The sequence below is a fragment of the Arachis duranensis genome, chromosome 6 (genome assembly GCF_000817695.3).
Source record: "Arachis duranensis cultivar V14167 chromosome 6, aradu.V14167.gnm2.J7QH, whole genome shotgun sequence".
Lineage (NCBI taxonomy): Eukaryota > Viridiplantae > Streptophyta > Magnoliopsida > Fabales > Fabaceae > Arachis > Arachis duranensis.
In genome coordinates this window covers 12076871-12094612 of record NC_029777.3, presented here as the reverse complement: position 1 = coordinate 12094612, position 17742 = coordinate 12076871, and the positions used below count along the sequence as shown (strand labels likewise).

The following is a 17742-nucleotide window of genomic DNA, read 5'->3' as shown; positions in this document are numbered from 1 at the left end:
AGTCCGAACGAACCAACCCATGAAGCAAATCCTCCAAAAGACGGATGTTGCAGGGAGAATGGTTCAATAGGCAATAGAGCTCTCCGAGTTTGACTTGAAGTATGAAACTCGGACAGCAATCAAAGCCCAATGCCTCACCGACTTCGTAGCAGAATACGCGGGAAATCAAGAGAAGCCAACTGCATAGGAACTTTACGTAGATGGATCCTCAAACAAGACAGGAAGCGGTGCAGGCAGAATACTGGCTGACAAAAGGGGAACCCAAATAGAGGTATCCCTCAAATTTGAATTTCTAACTTCAAATAATCAGGCAGAATATGAAGCCCTGATTGCAGAATTGAAGCTGGCAGAAGAAGTCGGTGCGACAAAAGTGATGATATACAGTGACTCTCAAGTGGTGACCTCCCAGATAAATGGAGAGTATCAAGCTAAAGACCCGAACATGAAAAGATACTTGGAAAGAACTCTGGGGTACCTCGGGAACTTTGCGGAAACTGAGGTTAAGCACATAACCCGGGATCTCAATAGCAGAGCAGACGCCCTATCCAAGTTAGCAAGTACCAAGCCAGGAGAGAATAATAGAAGCTTGATCCAGGAAACTCTCCAAGAACCCTCTGTGGTAAAAGTAGAGGACAAACGAGATGTCCTTGAGGTAACTGGGCTAAACATCGGATGGATGAATCCCTTGGTCGAATACCTAAAATTCGACATCCTCCCCAAAGAGGAAAAAGAGATTAAGAAAATCCGGAGGGAAGCACAACATTACACTCTGGTGAAAAATATCCTTTATAAAAGAGGAATATCAACGCCATTGTTGAAGTGCGTACCGACCTCAAGGACCACTGAAGTACTAGAGGAGGTTCATAATGGGATCTGCGGAAACCATCTCGGAGCCAGGTCGCTAGCTAGGAAAGTAATCCGAGCTGGATTCTACTTGCCGACCTTGCAGAAAGATACCACAGAATTTGTGAAAAAGTGCCAACCATGCCAAATGCACGCAAATTTCCACGTGGCTCCCCCGAGGAGCTCATTAGTATAACTTCTCCATGGCCTTTCGCGAAATGGGGAATGGATTTATTAGGTCCTTTTCCCCAAGCGCCAGATCAAGTCAAATACTTAATCGTGGGAATAGATTACTTCACAAAGTGGATAGAAGCAGAACCATTAGCCACCATCACAGCCCAAAGAAGTCGGAGGTTCCTCTACAAAAATATCATCACAATGTATGGAATACCTTATTCCATTACTACAGATAACGGAACCCAGTTTACCGACTCCACCTTTAGAAACCTAGTGGCCAGTATGAAGATCAAACACCAGTTCACCTCGGTGGAACATCCCCAAGCAAATGGACAAGTCGAGGCAGCCAACAAAGTCATATTGGCAAGACTAAAGAAAAGACTACAAGATGCAAAAGGAGCCTGGACAGAGGAGTTCCCCCAAGTGTTGTGGGCTTACCGGACGATACCACAATCTGCCACTAGAGAAACGCCCTTCCGACTTGTCTATGGTGTAGAAGCTATGATACCAGTGGAAATCAGTGAACAAAGCCCAAGGGTGATCCTCCATGATGAAATCGGGAACATACAGGGGCACAAAGAAGAACTTGATTTGCTCCCCGAAGTCCGAGAGCAAGCCCAAATAAGAGAAGCAGCATTGAAACAAAGGATGACTATCAGGTACAACAAAAAAGTCATTCGAAGGAGCTTCACCCCAAACGACTTGGTCTTAATCAGAAATGACATAGGAGTCAACAAGTCTAGGGAAGGAAAGCTCGCCGCTAATTGGAATGGACCATACAAGATTAGGGAAGTCCTAGGAAAAGGCTATTATAAGGTGACCGACCTAAACGGCACCGAGTTACCAAGGTCGTGGCATGCTTGTAACATGAAAAGGTACTATAGTTAAATGCGAACTCTACTCCCTGATGTACTCTTTTCCCAACTTCACGATTTTTTCCCAAAAATCAAAGGATTTTTTCTGAAGAATGGTTTTTAACGAGGCATCACAGTAGAGACTAAGGGAGAATAGATTATTAAAAACCCTTAGTAGCAGTAAGGTACCTTCCCAAATAAATAAAGATCCTTTGCAATATCTCTTATAAATTCCTTCTCGTCTGTTTTTTCTTTCTACGAAACGCACCGACTTAAGCTTGACAAAGCGTGAAAATCCCATGAACTGACCTAGATGGTCGTCAGGATAAAATGACGAGGTACAAGTCGGTGTAAAGAGGTTATAAAGGTTGATCGTAAGAAACTCGGAGACACTCCGACTCATAAGTCGAGATGAAAAATCGAGTAGGAGAAAAAAACGCATCGCAAAAATAACCTAAGTCATAGGAACTCAATGAATCAAAAAATTGAGTATAAGAAATACTAAAAAGAGATCGAAAAACCTATTAAAAAGCCAAAGCTAAAGGTTGTCCTAAGCCTTTAAAACAAAAAGGCTCAAAAGGGACAGACAGCCTAGAAAAAGGTTTTCAAAAGATCAAAGGGGTTTTTCAAAAACGCCAAAATCAGAAAAGCATGCACACCAAAAGGTAACTAAAACCCTTATCCAAAAAAGGGTATTTTTTGTTAAACTTAAACCCTTATCCAAAAAAAGTATTTCTAAGTATTTTTTGTTTACGGCCTTAAGAGACCAAGGAAAATGTCAACCAAGTCACCACCACAAACATAAAAAAAAAGAGAGTTTAAAAAAGAGGGGACCCACAGGCCGGACCCCCATATAGCCAACAAATTTTTTAGAGAACATCACCACCAGAGTCGGGAAGAGTAGTCGGAGCGCCATCAGGACCAGGGAGAGAAGTGTCCATAGGAGATGGAGAGGAGGTTCTGTGAGACCTTGAAGAACTCGGAGAATCCTTGGACGAGGAGGGGACTCAATGATTCTCTGCCCCCGAGTCTTCAAATCTGACTCAGAGACAACCTCGAGAGCAGGAGGAGAAACTATGGCACCATCAATGACGACCTTGTCGGGATCCAAAGGAGAGAGATCTAGGTCGGGAGCAAGGACTCCGACCTGCTCCTTAAAAATCCTCCAGGCCTCCTCGGCTCCTTCAGCAATAGAATCATCCAACTCGGCGTAAGCATTCCGAGAATTCAACAAGTCCTTCCTCACCTCCATGAGGTCCTTGAACAAGCTCGAATAACTCTCCTGCGCCTTCTTCCTCAAGCCCTCCTCCATATTGCATTAGGCTTGTAACTTACTCTCCTTCTCCCGAAGGCCATCCCTCTCCTCCTTCAACTTAGCGACCTCCTCCTTCAACTCCTTGTCATTTTTCTGATATATGAGAAGCCTTTCCTCCAACTCTTCAACCCTCGAGGTTGAACCCAGAGAGCTAAGAGGAGTCTTCTCAAAAATATCAAGAAACTTGGTGCACACCGCCGCCCCCTGATATTCTCCTGAGCCAGAATAGTGAGGTGGTTCCGGATAGAAACATCATCCATACCTATACGGGTATGGGGAAAGATGAATTTTCGGATAAATGCAGGAGCATCCACCTTAGCCTCACCTTCAAAAGAAGAGCTAGACTCTAAAGTCTTACGCTTCTTCTTCTCTGGCTCAGGAGAAGGTCGGGGGGAGGGGGCGGCTGAGAAAAAGCCGAGGAGGAAATGACGATGGGTTGAGAAGGAGTCCCCAAACTTCGGGAAGAAGGGGGAGGAGGAGGAAAAGGAGAGCTAGTTACCCTGGCGCCGCCAGCCCTGGCATGGGACCTCGCCTTGGCCTCCTGGACTCTCTGGTAAGATTCATTGGAATTCTTCTTCGCCATCTCTGTTCAAAACAAATTAATAGTCAGAAGAAGAAGTCGGAAGAAACAAAGTCGGAAAACATAAACAAAGTAAAGGCTACCTAATTGTGTCTGGGAAAAGGTCGGAGCCCCCTGGAGAAACTTCTTAGTATCCAGATATGGGGCCCTCCCACACACTTCTCGGAGGAACCCCACAATGGCTGCCTCCACCTCATCCAGGTCATCCAAACCATATTTCTCACAGGGGGAGGCTTCTAGCCAGTACAGAGGAAAGCGAGGGGAAGAACTCTTGTCTAGGAAAAAGGGGTGGTGACCCTCTACGCCTTGAACTTTGAAAAAATAATTTTTGAAGTCATGGAAGGATTTGTCAAAAAGGGTAAAAACTCTCTGACCTTGTATAGCTCGGAAAGACACCCATTGTTGCTTGTTGTTTAGCCCACTGAAGGGCTTGGTCATGTGAAAGAGATAAAAGAAAATTCCTAAAGAAGTCGGAAAGTCTAAAGCGTGACTAATAAACTGGTAGATTTTCAGAAAACCCCAGGAATTGGGGTGAAGTTGGGTAGGAGCAACTCGGCAATGACGTAAGACAGTAATTTCGAAGTCAGAAAATGGAAGAAAAACACCCAAACGGGTAACCATGCTCTCATACATGTAGAAGAAATGAGGAGCCGCTTCAGTAGCCCTCCCGAAGCAAACCCGGTCTTTCGGACCCGGGACCACCAATTCGTACTTCGGCTCATCCTCCTCAGAAGTACAAATTCTGTGGTGAGTGCGAAAGTTGGTAATAAATTCGGCATCAACCAAAGGTTCCTCTCCTAAAACAGTAACATCGACCCACTGAGCAAGAATTTCTATGGAAGACATTTTTCTTTTCCTAAAAAGGATTAGCGAAACCTACAAAGGAAAAAAGAAAAAGATCAAGAACAGGGTCTCTAAGGGGACATGGAATCAAATAGAAGCCTACAGAGTAAACTCCTCTCTCTAAGAAAGTAAAAGCATGCAAACAGAAGCACCTAGTAAAAGAGAAGGGGAGAAAGAACCAACCTTTGCCTGGAAAAAGGTAGAGGAAGATGAAAGCCTTCAAACAAGAATTCCCCACGAACAGATGAGAAGCAAAAAATCACAGAAACGAAACAACGAAAGAGAGGGAAAGTATTTATAAACACGTTAGGGGCATAATGGTAAAAACAGAAGCGGTCATTAATGAGTGCACCGTTACCAAGGTAATCAATCCCTACGCGAACCTCTAATGGACGCGACGTTTGATTAGACGTAACTGTGAAAATCAAAAGCCACGAAAAGTCACGTCGGTTCCCAAGGATCACGTCGGTTCCCTCCCAGGTCGGCTACGATCCCGAGTAGAATACTCGAACCCAAGTCTTAAAAGAAATTGGGATCGAGTAGGGGCACTGTTCATACCCTGGCCCAATGATAAGGCCAGGACCCAACGAAAGGCCCAATCCAAAGGATTGAGCCTCGCCCTGTACCGACCTACTCCTGACGAAATCGGTTCTCACCACGACTTATCCCAAAGAAGTCGGGGACGAAGATTGGCTGGTAGATAAACACTCATTCAAATGAGTAACTGCCCTTAAAATCTCTATACCCACTTCCAGAAGCCATATCGTAACCTTCCTAAGATAAAGGGACGGTTATACACCCTAAAAAGTGGAACTACTCCAACGGTGGTTAATCATTCACTACTATAAATACACTGACATCCCTCATGTATTTCTAAGCCCCAATACTCTCTAGACCTGCTTACACCCTTGCTGACTTAGGCATCAGAGTGTCTTTGCAGGTACCACCTCCATTCACTCGTATTCACAAGTCGGACGGAAGCCTAGGAGCGTGATTCTCTTCGAAGGTTTCTCTCCACAAACGATTGGGCCAACCTAACGAGTCAAGCCCATTATCTCCGGTTACCCCACGTAACAGGAATTAACTACATTCAAGGTTGAAATTTAGTTTTGATGTCAAATCTTATATTAGGTAAGGAAACGTGTGTTCAATAACCAAATGTTAATTGAATATGATATACAATACATATAATCCGACTATACTAGCTGTAAACTAAAATCAGTCATTAAAATTATCTATTAGTATATAATATATGTTAAAATATAAATATACATTAAAAATAAATTAAATTACACATATATTGAACTATTTATATATTAGGTATGCTACACAAACAAGCATTTTTTGCTTACAAGTTGGCACAAGTCCAACAAAACACCGCGCATTACACTCCCACATTCAAGAGTAAATACACGCACGTTACTCAATCACTTCTTGTTTCCAAAGCGCGCTACTCACCATTATGAATGACTCATCTTCTTCTTCCTCGATGAAAACCACAACTGTCATTTTTCTTCGCGTTTCTCCTCCTCCTCCTCCTCCTCTTCTTTCTTCTTCTTCTCCTCCTTCTTTGTGTTTCTCCTCTTTTTTCTTCGCGTGTTTCATCTTTATCGTCGTGTTTCTCCTCCTTCTTCTTTTTATTTGTAACATAATGTATTTTTTTCTTCTTTGTTTGATTTTTTCCTCAAAAAAAAATATGAGAATATGAAATAAAAAGATGAAGAAGAAGAAGTAGCAGAAGATGAGGATGAGGAAGAGGAAGAGTTCTGAATTATGCAGAACTCATCCGAATAAAAATACACACAAATATCTTCGTTTTATACCCAAATATCTTCGTATTACACCCAAATATCTTTGTTTTTACACCCAAATTTGCTGCAGATACAAAAATGAGTTATGTTACGTGTACGCTAAAATCAGCCACCAAAATCAGCAAGGACTGCAAAATACACCCAAAATACACCACAGAATGGCTGCAAAATACACCATATTATAACAAGTATAAACTATAGAATGCAGATACATCTATAAAACCATCATAAAAAATAATAAAAATCAAATTCATGAATCATAACTAAACAGAAATTAAAACAATTCAACTAAAAGAATAAGACAATTCATCCCCCGTCAGATGAAAAGTCATAAACTGTAAATACACCCAAACTTTTATAAAAATACACCCAAATATTCCTGATCTACACCCAAACGTCTGATATAAAATGGACAAAATTATATTAATTCTAATCAGAACTAGTACATTAGATTCAATTCAAACAAGGAAGAATTAACAACAAATTTCACAGGTAAGGTTCACGCACTGGTTCATCTGACAATCTGAAGTTAAATTATCCATTATCTTAAAAAACGATTTCAGAGCTTGATGTCAAAAAAACAATGGAACTCGAGAATAACGAAGAAAGAGAACAGAAAGAGAAAATCACGTAAATGAAGAAGGAGAAAGAGAATGCAAGAAATTCGAAAAAAGAAACAGAATCCTTTCAAAAATTAAAAATCTGTTAGAGGCGCGTGAAACATATGTGCATAACAAGCGCGTTTGAGCGTAATATCAATTAGAAGACTTGTAAGACTTGTATAGCAAATCACTTGTATGTAGAGATTAATCCTTTATATATAAATACATTGATGGCCAATTTTTTTTTCACAGATCCAAGCTCTATTTAAGGATCTATCGTGACCAATGAATTGCTACCTGCAACATAAATCGCCGACACTTAAGCAAACGAGTAAAGTAATAATGATCTGACCACTCAACCAACCAAGATAAAAAAAATTTTGGTTAATAACCAGGATAAAAGTTAAAACATTGTATTTTAAATAATTTTTTTTAAAATCAACTTAGATTAGTTGAGTAGTCAACTTACTCGTCCGCTTAACCAAGTGTTAGGGATTCGAATTCCGTCTTATGTATGCAACAAGCCAACAACTCATTAGTAAGCGACGTACCCTTAAATGAAACTCAGATCCGTGACTGACAGTCTTTGAACGATCGAATTGAGTATGTCGTGGACAACAAAAAAATAAAAACTTTTTAATTTAAAGTTGAAAAAAGAAAGCCCGGCCCAAAACTAGTGAGTGGGTAAGGAAACGAGGTACACGAACTACGAAGGCGAAGAAGGTGAAGTGCAAGAAAGAAGGAAATGGAAGATTTGAAGAAGAGAAAGCTGGAGGAGGCTGCAAATGGTGAGTGTCCCTCAAAGGAAGAGCTTCGCGTCCTCATTGAACCCCTTCCTAAAGCTCAGCTCATCGACCTTCTCACTAAATTGTGCGTCAATTTCCTTCTTTTCGTTCTATTATTTTTTCAACCAAATAGTAGGCGTGGATGGATAGTGTGCTTGATTGTATGTGTTTGTTTGCATGTTGTGGCATAAAGAGGGTCTCAATATCCTTCAATTGCACAAGAAATAAAAAGTATTGCGAGTGTTGATCCTGTTCATCGAAAGCTTTTTGTTCGTGGCTTGGCTTGGAATACCACGTCAGAAACCTTGCGTGTTGTGAGTGCATTCATCATTGTGTTTTGTATCGTGTGTCACGCACTCATGCATGTTCTTGCTTCTTTCATCTAGAGCCAACCCAAGACCCTCAAAAAGTAAAATACACTTGTTTCTTCATTCTTTTTACATGGCTCTTTTGCTTTTACATTTTCAGGCATTTCAAGAGCATGGAGAAATTGAGGAAGGGGCTGTCATCCATGATAAGAATACAGGAAAATCTCGTGGCTATGGTTTTATCACTTATAAGTATATGGAATCAACTCAGCAAGCATTGAGAGCACCTAGCAAGTTAATTGATGTAAGCTTTTGCCCCTTTTCAATGCTTTCAATTTAGAAATCCAATTTGAGTTTTGCATTCATCTACTATTTATTTTTAGGAGTATCATCACTAACTTTTCCCTTTCTGTTTTTCATATACCAATTTTCTAGAGTAATTTACTTTTGGAAAGAGAGAGAAAGGAGGGGTGTTTAGAGATGATTCACTTATTAACAGTAAGCTAACATGTACTCTTAGAGGACATGATAATATTACTATTAGTGGAAGTTTTTTTTTTTTTTAATAAATGTAAAACAAATGCATTGAAAACAATTTTTTTGTATTTTCAATAAAACTTTTCTCAATTAACATGTGTCCTAAGGGTACAAGATAGTTAAACCCAATCTGAAAAACTTTTTACTTAAGAGATATTTCTGAACTGATATAACACATGCCGTTGCTTAATTTTTGCCTTGTTTTGTTTACATTCTTCTGGACTGTAATTTAGTTGTTAAAATTTCCTTTTTTTTATCCCTTTCTTGACGAGATTTTTTCTTTCAGGGAAGATTGGCTGTTTGTAATCTGGCTTGTGAAGGACTTAGTGGATCAAGTAGTGCTCCTGATCTTGCCCAGAGGAAGCTTTATATTGGTAGCTTATCGCCGGAAGTCACGAGTGAAATGCTGCTTAACTATTTTTCAAGGCATGGTGAAATAGAGGAAGGTTCAGTTGCATATGACAAGGATACAAATGAATCACGGTAAAAGTAGTGAAATGCTTTATTTGCATATAATATGCTATTGTCTAATTTTTTACCAGCATTGTTTTTCCTGATTAGCCTGTATTATTATTGTTTAATTTCTCATTGTAGTGGTTTTGGCTTCGTAACATACAAGACATCAGAAGCTGCAAAGAAGGCCATCGATGACCAAGAAAAGACTCTTGGGGTAAGTAAATACCTTAATGTTTTATTAACCTTTAGATGAGCTGAGTGCAGCCCACTTTTTTTTGCTCCAACTTGGAGTTGTAATAAGAAATCATAAAAATTGTTATAAGATTCTAGAGGGAAAGGCATCATCATGATTATGTGGTAATGCTATACTATATATTTTTATTTTTCTTTTTGGAGATGCTATACTATACATTGATCTTATTGCTACAGTACTTCTTACTTGCCTTAGAGTTCTTGTTTCAAGTTTACTTGCTTTTTTCTTCTTTGTATGAAAAAAGAGAGCAAAATATTCCATACATGCATATTAGTAACCATAATTCATACTGTTTATTGTTTCTTGCATTGTAAATTAATTACCTAGCTCACCTAGCCTTGTTAGCTGAATTTCTTATTATACCTGCAATTCATGTTGTATGTAAGCATTATTGCCATGTCTTATTATTTTTGGTTGATGGCAGGGGAGGAATATAATGGTAAAATATGCTGATTCGCACAAGAGTAAAACTAGCCAGGCATCATTTTCTCCAGGAGTGGTTCCAATGGCAGCCTTACCTATGGCCTCAGGATATGTGCAACCTGGAAAAACTCATATTGGTACTACCCTGCCAGATGGTTACACTTACCCACAAACTATAGCATCATACTCTTCTTATCAAAGCCCTACCACTGTACCTTCTCCTTATGCAGTTCAAGGACATGGTCCTTATCCAACTTCTTTTACAAAGAAAGATCAACTTGGTATCCCAAACCAACCTATGGCAATGAACAACTACCCTTATTACTATCCCAAGCAATGAGCATATCAAATTGAGCATGATGATATTATTTTTCCTTTTTATTTCTTTTCGCTTCAGTCCAAATTAGCCCTTAGAACCTGTCAAAACATCATTGGTTATATGTAATGCTCTATTTCCTCCTTGTTTTATTATAAAAAATTTTTTTGGCCATTTTGCCACACTTCAGTAGGATTTTGACATTTTACTTGTAAGTTGTAATACTTGGGTTAGGTACTCATGTGATTAGAGCATTTTTTATGTACTTTATTGATTATTATAGAATGAAAAACATTTCGAAGGTTTTATTTTGCCAAATACAAAATTCTGGTATGTAGATTAATGGTTTTAGGTGAAGTTGAAAAGAGTCCAACTGACCAAGCCTTCATTTAGATTACTTATACTGAGGGAAAACTGAGGAGGAAGGGAAATTAAACAACTGTGGTAGAGGTATAAATTAGATACAGAGAAGTGCAGGTGGTATTTGTACAATTAGAAACTGTCCAATAGTCAAACCAAATTATAGTATCAAATGCTTTTCTTTGTCTTCACTTTTATTTTTCCCTGTTGCATTTGAAGGTTACTAACCTTTTAAAATAAAACCACAAACTATTTGATGAAATTATTATTTATATATTGTCTATAACTTTGAATGGTATTTCAAAATAATACTTTTGATTTATGGAATTTTTTTATAATAAAATAAAAAAATATTAATTGCTATAACCAATTAAATTATCTCTATTTTTGAGAATCCTTTTCTTTTTTAAATTTGAGAATAATTTGCCCAAACTCTAGAGAAACTTTAGCAAATGTCACATAATTCGTTCCGGTCCTAGACGAACTGTTCGAAACTGTATAAAATTTGCCGATGACAAATTTTAAAATATAAGTTTACAATGAAAATCATAAAACTTATAAAAATCAGGTTGAACTTAAGGAAAAAAATTATTTAAAAACAAAATTAATAATGGTGAACAAAAAAAAAAAATACTGATAATATCTAATAAAATAAAGCATTGAAATAAAAAAAGTTAAGACAAAATATAGAATTACTAATAAATTTTTCATGTATTATTTAAGATATACTAAATTATAATTTAGAATTAAATATTATGTAATTTAAACTAATAGATACAACCCTAAAATTAAATGTTAAAATTTAAAATTTGTTAGTTTGAATTTACTTAATTTAGATCTATTTAATTAGATTTTTTTAAAAATGACAATTTTAAGATCAGATTTAAAGTTTAAAAATTAAAAATAAAAAATATTTTATTTATGTTTGTCAAAATGTAAAAATAAAAATAAAAAATGTAACAACTAACAACATTTAAAATTCAAAATATACTAATATTTTATTTTAAATATTAAATCTTAATTTAAAAATTTAATAACGTAAATATGATATACATATTACTAAAAATTTAATCTCTCACTGTCTCACATCACACCAGCCACTGAACTCCCTCCCTGGGAGAGATGCAAACCCAGATCCAGGCGGCGATAGCTCGGTCGCGGCTGAGGAAGCAGCATCTCCACCGTCGAGTCTCTCCGTCACAAGCATTGCCGCGCCGTCCTCTTCTCCGAGCTCTGTTGTTTCGCCGTCCTCTTCTCCAGCCCTCCCCTTCATGGTACCATTTTCTGCTTCTACATGCTTTGTTTTTTTTTTTGTCCCTGTAAGCTTTGATAATAGTTCTTCGGACAGTGTTGAGCTGAAATTTGTTCCTTCAGGCAATTATTAATTTATATATTTTTTTGCCCCTTGTTTAGTTTAATTTCACTGTCTATAGAAGTTAAAAGCAGAAAATTTTGTTCCAATTTGAAAGTTCAACAATGTTATGAATGACTATGTTATGTTTTATGTTATTGTTGATGGATGGAATTGTTATGTATGCCAGGCATGCTGGATTGTTATAAATTTATGTTTTCCTTCTTGAGGTGCAATATTGAAACACTTTGTTTGCATGTGCTTTTAAATTTATGTTTTCAGTCTAATGGTTCTCACTTCAACAGATTCAGTAACGATATATTATATATATTATATATTACATATTACATTCCTTTTGTGATGTACTTACTGCCATTTGGACAGTGTTTATTCTTTGGTTTTTCGTTTCTTTTTCTTTCCTTCTATTTTCAGACACCAAAAGAATATATTACATATTACTTATTCAGATTGATTTAGTTTCTCATACTTTGGATATTGTAGTTAGATTTTTGGTAAGTTATCCTTGTGAAAGTTTCTGACATAATCTTTGAAGTTAGGTGGTTTCTTGCCATTCATGGTTTCTGAAAGATAAGCAAATAAATAATGGAAAAAAAGGAACGTGCTGCATTGTTGTTTTGGACTATTGCAGTGAGCTTGTTCAATTTTAATCATGCTTGCTTGGCCCTATATATATATATATATATATCAAGGGGCATTTGCTGTCTTGTTTTTAGTTTAAGACTTTAAGTCACACATGTTTACTAATAACTTGGGGAGGGAGAATTTGATAATGAGAATGAATGGGGCTTCAGACAGAGGGGGCGAGAGAGGGAGAGGGAGAGGGAGAGGAACGGCAGCTCGATTATTCATTCATGTAGAACTTTCGGTGACACACCAACCTCGGAAGACAGCAATCTCATGTTCAAAATCAGAGACAATCTTTTATGTACACCCAATGTATGTTGTGACTGTCTGAATGATAATGAACTAATTGTGTGTGATAATGGTGATGCTTGGGTAAATGAAAAAATTGTGATGCATAAACATAGGTAATAAGAAAGAAGGGATGAATTGGGTTCTTTTGCTCAAAAAGATTTTGCCCTTCTGATGAATGAATCACTTCTTTTTATAGATAAAGTTTACATCAATGATGCATGTAACAGAGTAGATTTTGAAAACAGATTGGTCAAATATCAAACACACTTGTTTGTTGCTTTGAATTTACATTTATTACTTTTTTGAACTAACAGGTACTTTAATTAGGTGTTGAAGTTTCCATCTATGACCAGAACGTGGTAAGACTTTGGGGAGCTTCACCCCAGAAAACACAAAATTTGGTATTGGGCTTAGGTTCATCATCCATCATCGATCATCTCTCCCTTCACTCTACTTAGTCACTGATCCACACCATCTTTGCCGACGACGGGTCTTCTGGCTTCGTTGACCCTCTCTTTCTCTTTATCCATTTATTTCCCATTGCCATTTTGTGCCAAAATGACGTCGTACCCCTTATCATACATTTTTTTCTTTTTTCTGTCTCATCACTCATAACGATTCTCGTCAAGCTACAACCTTTAACACTCAAAACGCCTCCATTTCAAAAACCGTCGATACCCACTATGTCCCATTTCCGGAAACTCCAATTAACATACTTCATCTCCAAAATATCCCACACTTGCCTTAAACCCTCGCAAAGTCCTAGATTCCACAGCGCCAAATCTGCTCCCCAATCCGCACTAAAAAACTGTGATTTCAAGTTCCCCTCGAAGGTCAGAAAGGAAGCACAAGTCGCATTGCTCGAGTACCTTCACTCCACAAGGAGCTTGCAGTTCCTTGATGCAGACAACATGTGCAAAAACTCGCCCTTTTTCCTCAACGATATTCTGAGCAAGGTTCTTCAGAAGAAGAAGATCGACACTGCTGCCAGTGACGTCAAGAAATCAATCTCGCGTTACCTCCGTTACCACCCAATTAACGAGTTCGAACCATTCTTCGAGAGTACAGGTTTGAAGCCTTTTGAATACTTGCACCTTCTTCCAAGGAACATGATGTTCATCAACGATGACACTGTGTTGATGGAGAATTATCATACTCTGTGTAACTATGGTGTTCCCAGGAACAAAATGGGAAAGATCTTCAAGGATGCACCTCAAGTTTTTCGATATGAAAGTGGGGTACTGGTGTCCAAGTTTCAGAGTTATGAAGAGCTTGGTGTGGCTTCTTCAACTTTGGTAAAGGTGATTTCTTTGAGCCCTAGAATTTTGGTTGGAGATGTTGACCTTTATCTTGTGAAGGTTTTGGAGAAATTGAATCGTCTTGTTGGTGAAGAAAAGGGTAGTACTTGGATTGAGGAGCAGTTGTTGGATGAGAGTAGTTGTAATTTTGGGGTTATGCATGAGCTCTTGTGCTTGCTTGAGAAAGTTTACAGTGACAAAAAGTTGTTGGGTGAGATGATTGGCCAGCACCCTTTTGTTTGTTTTGAGGATTCTGGAGTTTGGGCATTGTCCCTCATTGTGTTCTTGGTGAAATTAGGGTTGTCCTTGGACCAAATAGCTATAATTTTTGTCAAGTTTCCGCAAATTGGGGTGTTGATGTTTCTGTCGAATTTGCGCAAATGTTTTACGTTCCTGTCTGATATCGATATGCATGCTGCGGAGATTGGGAATATTTTCCAGTCTCATTCCTTGCTGATGGGTTCATTCACTATTAAGAAATCTAGTAGTTTGCTCAGTAGCTTGAATGTTGGCAAGAAAAGGGTCTGTAAGTTAGTGCAGGATAATCCGGAAGGGATGCAGAATTGGGCTGTGGGGAGGAAAATTCAGCCTTACCCTGAGGATAAGGAAATGAGGGCTCTGAAAACAGAGTTCTTGAAAACAAAGTTCTTGTTGAGCCTTGGATACGAAGAGAACTCGGAGGGAATAAAACAGGCTTTTAAGCTGTTTAGAGGTAAGGGAGATGAGCTTCAGGAGAGATACGATTTTATTGTTAATGCTGGCTTGGACGCTAAGGATGTTCACGAAATGATTAAGGCTTCACCTCAGATTCTTAATCAGACCACAGATATGATCAACACGAAAATTGAGTATCTTGTGAATGAAGGATATCCTATATCAAGTTTAGTCGATTTCCCATCTTTTCTTTCCTATACACTTTGTAGAGTTAAGCTTAGGTTATCAATGTATAATTGGCTGAGAGACCATAGAGTTGTTCACCCCAGGCTTGCTTTGAGCACCATAGTTGCATGCTCAGAGGAGTTATTCTTACGGTTGTATGTAAATCGGCATCCATCTGGCCTTCAAGTTTGGCAGGATTTGAAGTCCGAAATTTATCCTGAGAATAATAACATGATATGATCCCTTGTGGCAAGCATGATCATCGTTTAATCTGGAAAATATGTTTCTGGTTCAGATAATTGTGTAGTGCGTTTACAAAACTGTTAAGGATGCTTGAACTGTAAGTTGTCATCTGATTCCAAATACTTGACTCTGAGTTGACTTGATCAGTTGATCAGTATACTCATGAATAGCTAATTGAATATTTGGTGTGTTGATAGGCCCCACCATAGATGATTACTGATTGCAGATATTTCCGACACAACTTGTAGATGGAAGAAGGTTGGCTAGATTGGTTTTGTTGTTGAAGCCATCCTCACCATGTGGCTTGTATATAAGCTTTCCTTCTGAACCCAGCTACACTGCAGGCCAGTCTTCGACGGTTAAAGTTTCTAACTGAATATGTTTCTTGAGAATGAAGCAGACAGGGTGAGGGTGAGAGACTGTACTGTCTGAAGAATTGAAGCAAGACAAGCAAGTGTATTGGGTTGAAGGTAATTGATAATGTTGCCATGACTATCTTTCTCACAAGCAAAGTGAAAGAGATTTATTGTTTATCTTATTTTTTACTTGATTTTTTTTAGCAGGTATTGTTCCTGTGGTTGCTGATTGTTTACCCCAAAAATTGGGTGAAATAGTTTCAAAATTCAAGAAAAGTAGTCATATGACCTATTGTTGGTAGTTGCTAACAATTTCTTGTAATAAGTTCCAATGATTTATGGGAACTCCTACAAGAGTTGGAGGGCCACTTTAATTTTGATTTTATATGATTCATCATTAAATTGAGATGTGAACTCATCATATTGGACCACATTGATCCAAAATCTATGCATACCACCACCTTCACCATTATCTGTTGTTATGTTTGAATGGTTCAACCTTTGGGCCTGAATTTTAGTATGATTCAATTTTGGAATTTATTTTCAAATGTTCCATTTTTGTTATTACTAGTGGTCCAAATAATCTTGTTATTTTATTCATATTAATGACTATCTACATTTGATTAAAAAAATATTTAATCCAAGACCATAAAAAAAATTGTAAATGTGTTTAGCAACTACTCGTATATTTATACAATAATGTTGAAGGAAATGAGACATTAGTGGCTCATTATTCCTCCAACAGAATTGATTAGAATTTCAGCATTTTGTTGCTTGGCACAAAAGTCCCAAGCCTGAGTCAAATGCAATCTCTAAAGCAACCTTATTTTGCTTTTAGTGAACCAATCACGCTTCATTTCTTAACTTTTGAATCACAAGATTAAGCTTACGTGGCCACCCTCAATTGTCCTTTTACACTAAAAATTTTTCAAATTAATCAATATTTGTTGAGCAAACGGCGCACATATGAAATCCATTGAATTGTTCCTTACTCAGATGATTAAACTTTGGACTCTCAACTTGTGACTTGTTAAACCCCATCATTACAATCGGACAACTATATATTACATTATATTATTAATAATTTATTTGTTAAAATTGTATTAAGATTTTATTTACTATAGAATGATGCCAACACATGTTCTTATTATCATTGGTTGGTGGGGAACTACTAATATTTATTTGGTTAACAAATTATAACATGTTAAAAACTTAAAATATGATTGAATAGCATCGTACTGAAATTATTTTTCAATAACTAAAATCTTTTTTTATAAAAAAATTAATAGAATTTTAGTAAATAATATTTGCATGCATAGATATTGAGATTGAATGTGATTCGAAATATATTTATATGAAAATGAAAAGTGAGGTGCAGCCAACAAACTAAAAATTCCGTCAATATATAAGTCATTGTTGATTGTTCATAATAATGTTACGAATCACATTTTCGATTGTAATCTTACTCACCAAGACATACAGCTAAAATATAAGACTCATAATCACTGAAATAAATTGACATATGTAATGGATCAAGCTTTGAGACATGGCTATTCTTCATCTATTAGACCAACATATTATCTGCTAACTTATTGCCAATAATAATTAATTATTATATTTTAAATACATATATAAAGAGACACATCCAAAAAATATATCTATAAAGACACTTTTATTAAACACAGTCATAAAAAAATATTTTTATTAGACATATCCACAAAGACACTTCCATTAAACATAGTTATAAATAAGAGTTGGCAGAAGTTGGCAGCTGTTGGTAACGTAGCGGGATTGTAAATTAAAATATTTAAACTAAATTGGATTAGTCAAATGGTTAGTTTACTAGACCGTTTAAACAATTGTCGAGAGATTCGATTTTTTTGCCTTATACATGTAGTAATTCATTAGCCAATAATAAACTTTTAAATAAAGTTTCGATCTTTTATGAATTAATCTTTGAATTGCCGGATTAAAAAATACTGTAAAAAAATAATTTGTTTTTAAAAATTTAAATATACCTTTAATGAAAAAGAAAACAAAGGAACTCTTCAATAGATAAATTAGTTTCATTTCAATAAGTAAAATTTTTCAGGGCAAATCACATAATAAAATCAATTGGAGGACAAAATTATATGGATTTTCTAAATAAAACATGTTATTGCTGAGCTTTTCGAACTTGATGCTCCATCAGCTTCAACAGAAATACTTCTCCTTAT

At 37.1% G+C, this 17742-nt stretch overlaps 2 protein-coding genes across 6 annotated transcripts; both read left to right on the top strand.

Annotated features, from left to right (window-relative positions):
* Nucleotides 1-7711: 7711 nt before the first annotated feature.
* On the top strand, nucleotides 7712-10598 carry LOC107492898 (UBP1-associated protein 2A). Its single transcript, XM_016113961.3, has 6 exons — nucleotides 7712-7895; nucleotides 8004-8124; nucleotides 8279-8422; nucleotides 8942-9138; nucleotides 9250-9325; nucleotides 9789-10598. The coding sequence occupies exons 1-6, from the start codon at nucleotides 7771-7773 to the stop codon at nucleotides 10125-10127; spliced, it is 1002 nt and encodes a 333-aa protein (XP_015969447.1). The 5' UTR covers nucleotides 7712-7770; the 3' UTR covers nucleotides 10128-10598.
* A 946-nt stretch (nucleotides 10599-11544) lies between these two features.
* Nucleotides 11545-15998, top strand: LOC107492899 (transcription termination factor MTEF18, mitochondrial-like). 5 transcript variants are annotated; one of them, XM_021126547.2, is made up of 4 exons: nucleotides 11545-11737; nucleotides 13065-15267; nucleotides 15368-15640; nucleotides 15734-15998. In XM_021126547.2, exon 2 carries the CDS (start codon nucleotides 13434-13436, stop codon nucleotides 15165-15167), a length of 1734 nt encoding a protein of 577 aa, XP_020982206.1. In that variant the 5' UTR covers nucleotides 11545-11737; nucleotides 13065-13433; the 3' UTR covers nucleotides 15168-15267; nucleotides 15368-15640; nucleotides 15734-15998. The 5 variants fall into 5 exon arrangements, with proteins under 5 accessions (XP_020982206.1, XP_052118551.1, XP_052118552.1 ...); XM_052262591.1 differs by having other exon boundaries at nucleotides 11556-11737; nucleotides 13087-15267; XM_052262592.1 differs by having other exon boundaries at nucleotides 11556-11737; nucleotides 13078-15267; nucleotides 15419-15640.
* Nucleotides 15999-17742: the final 1744 nt, after the last annotated feature.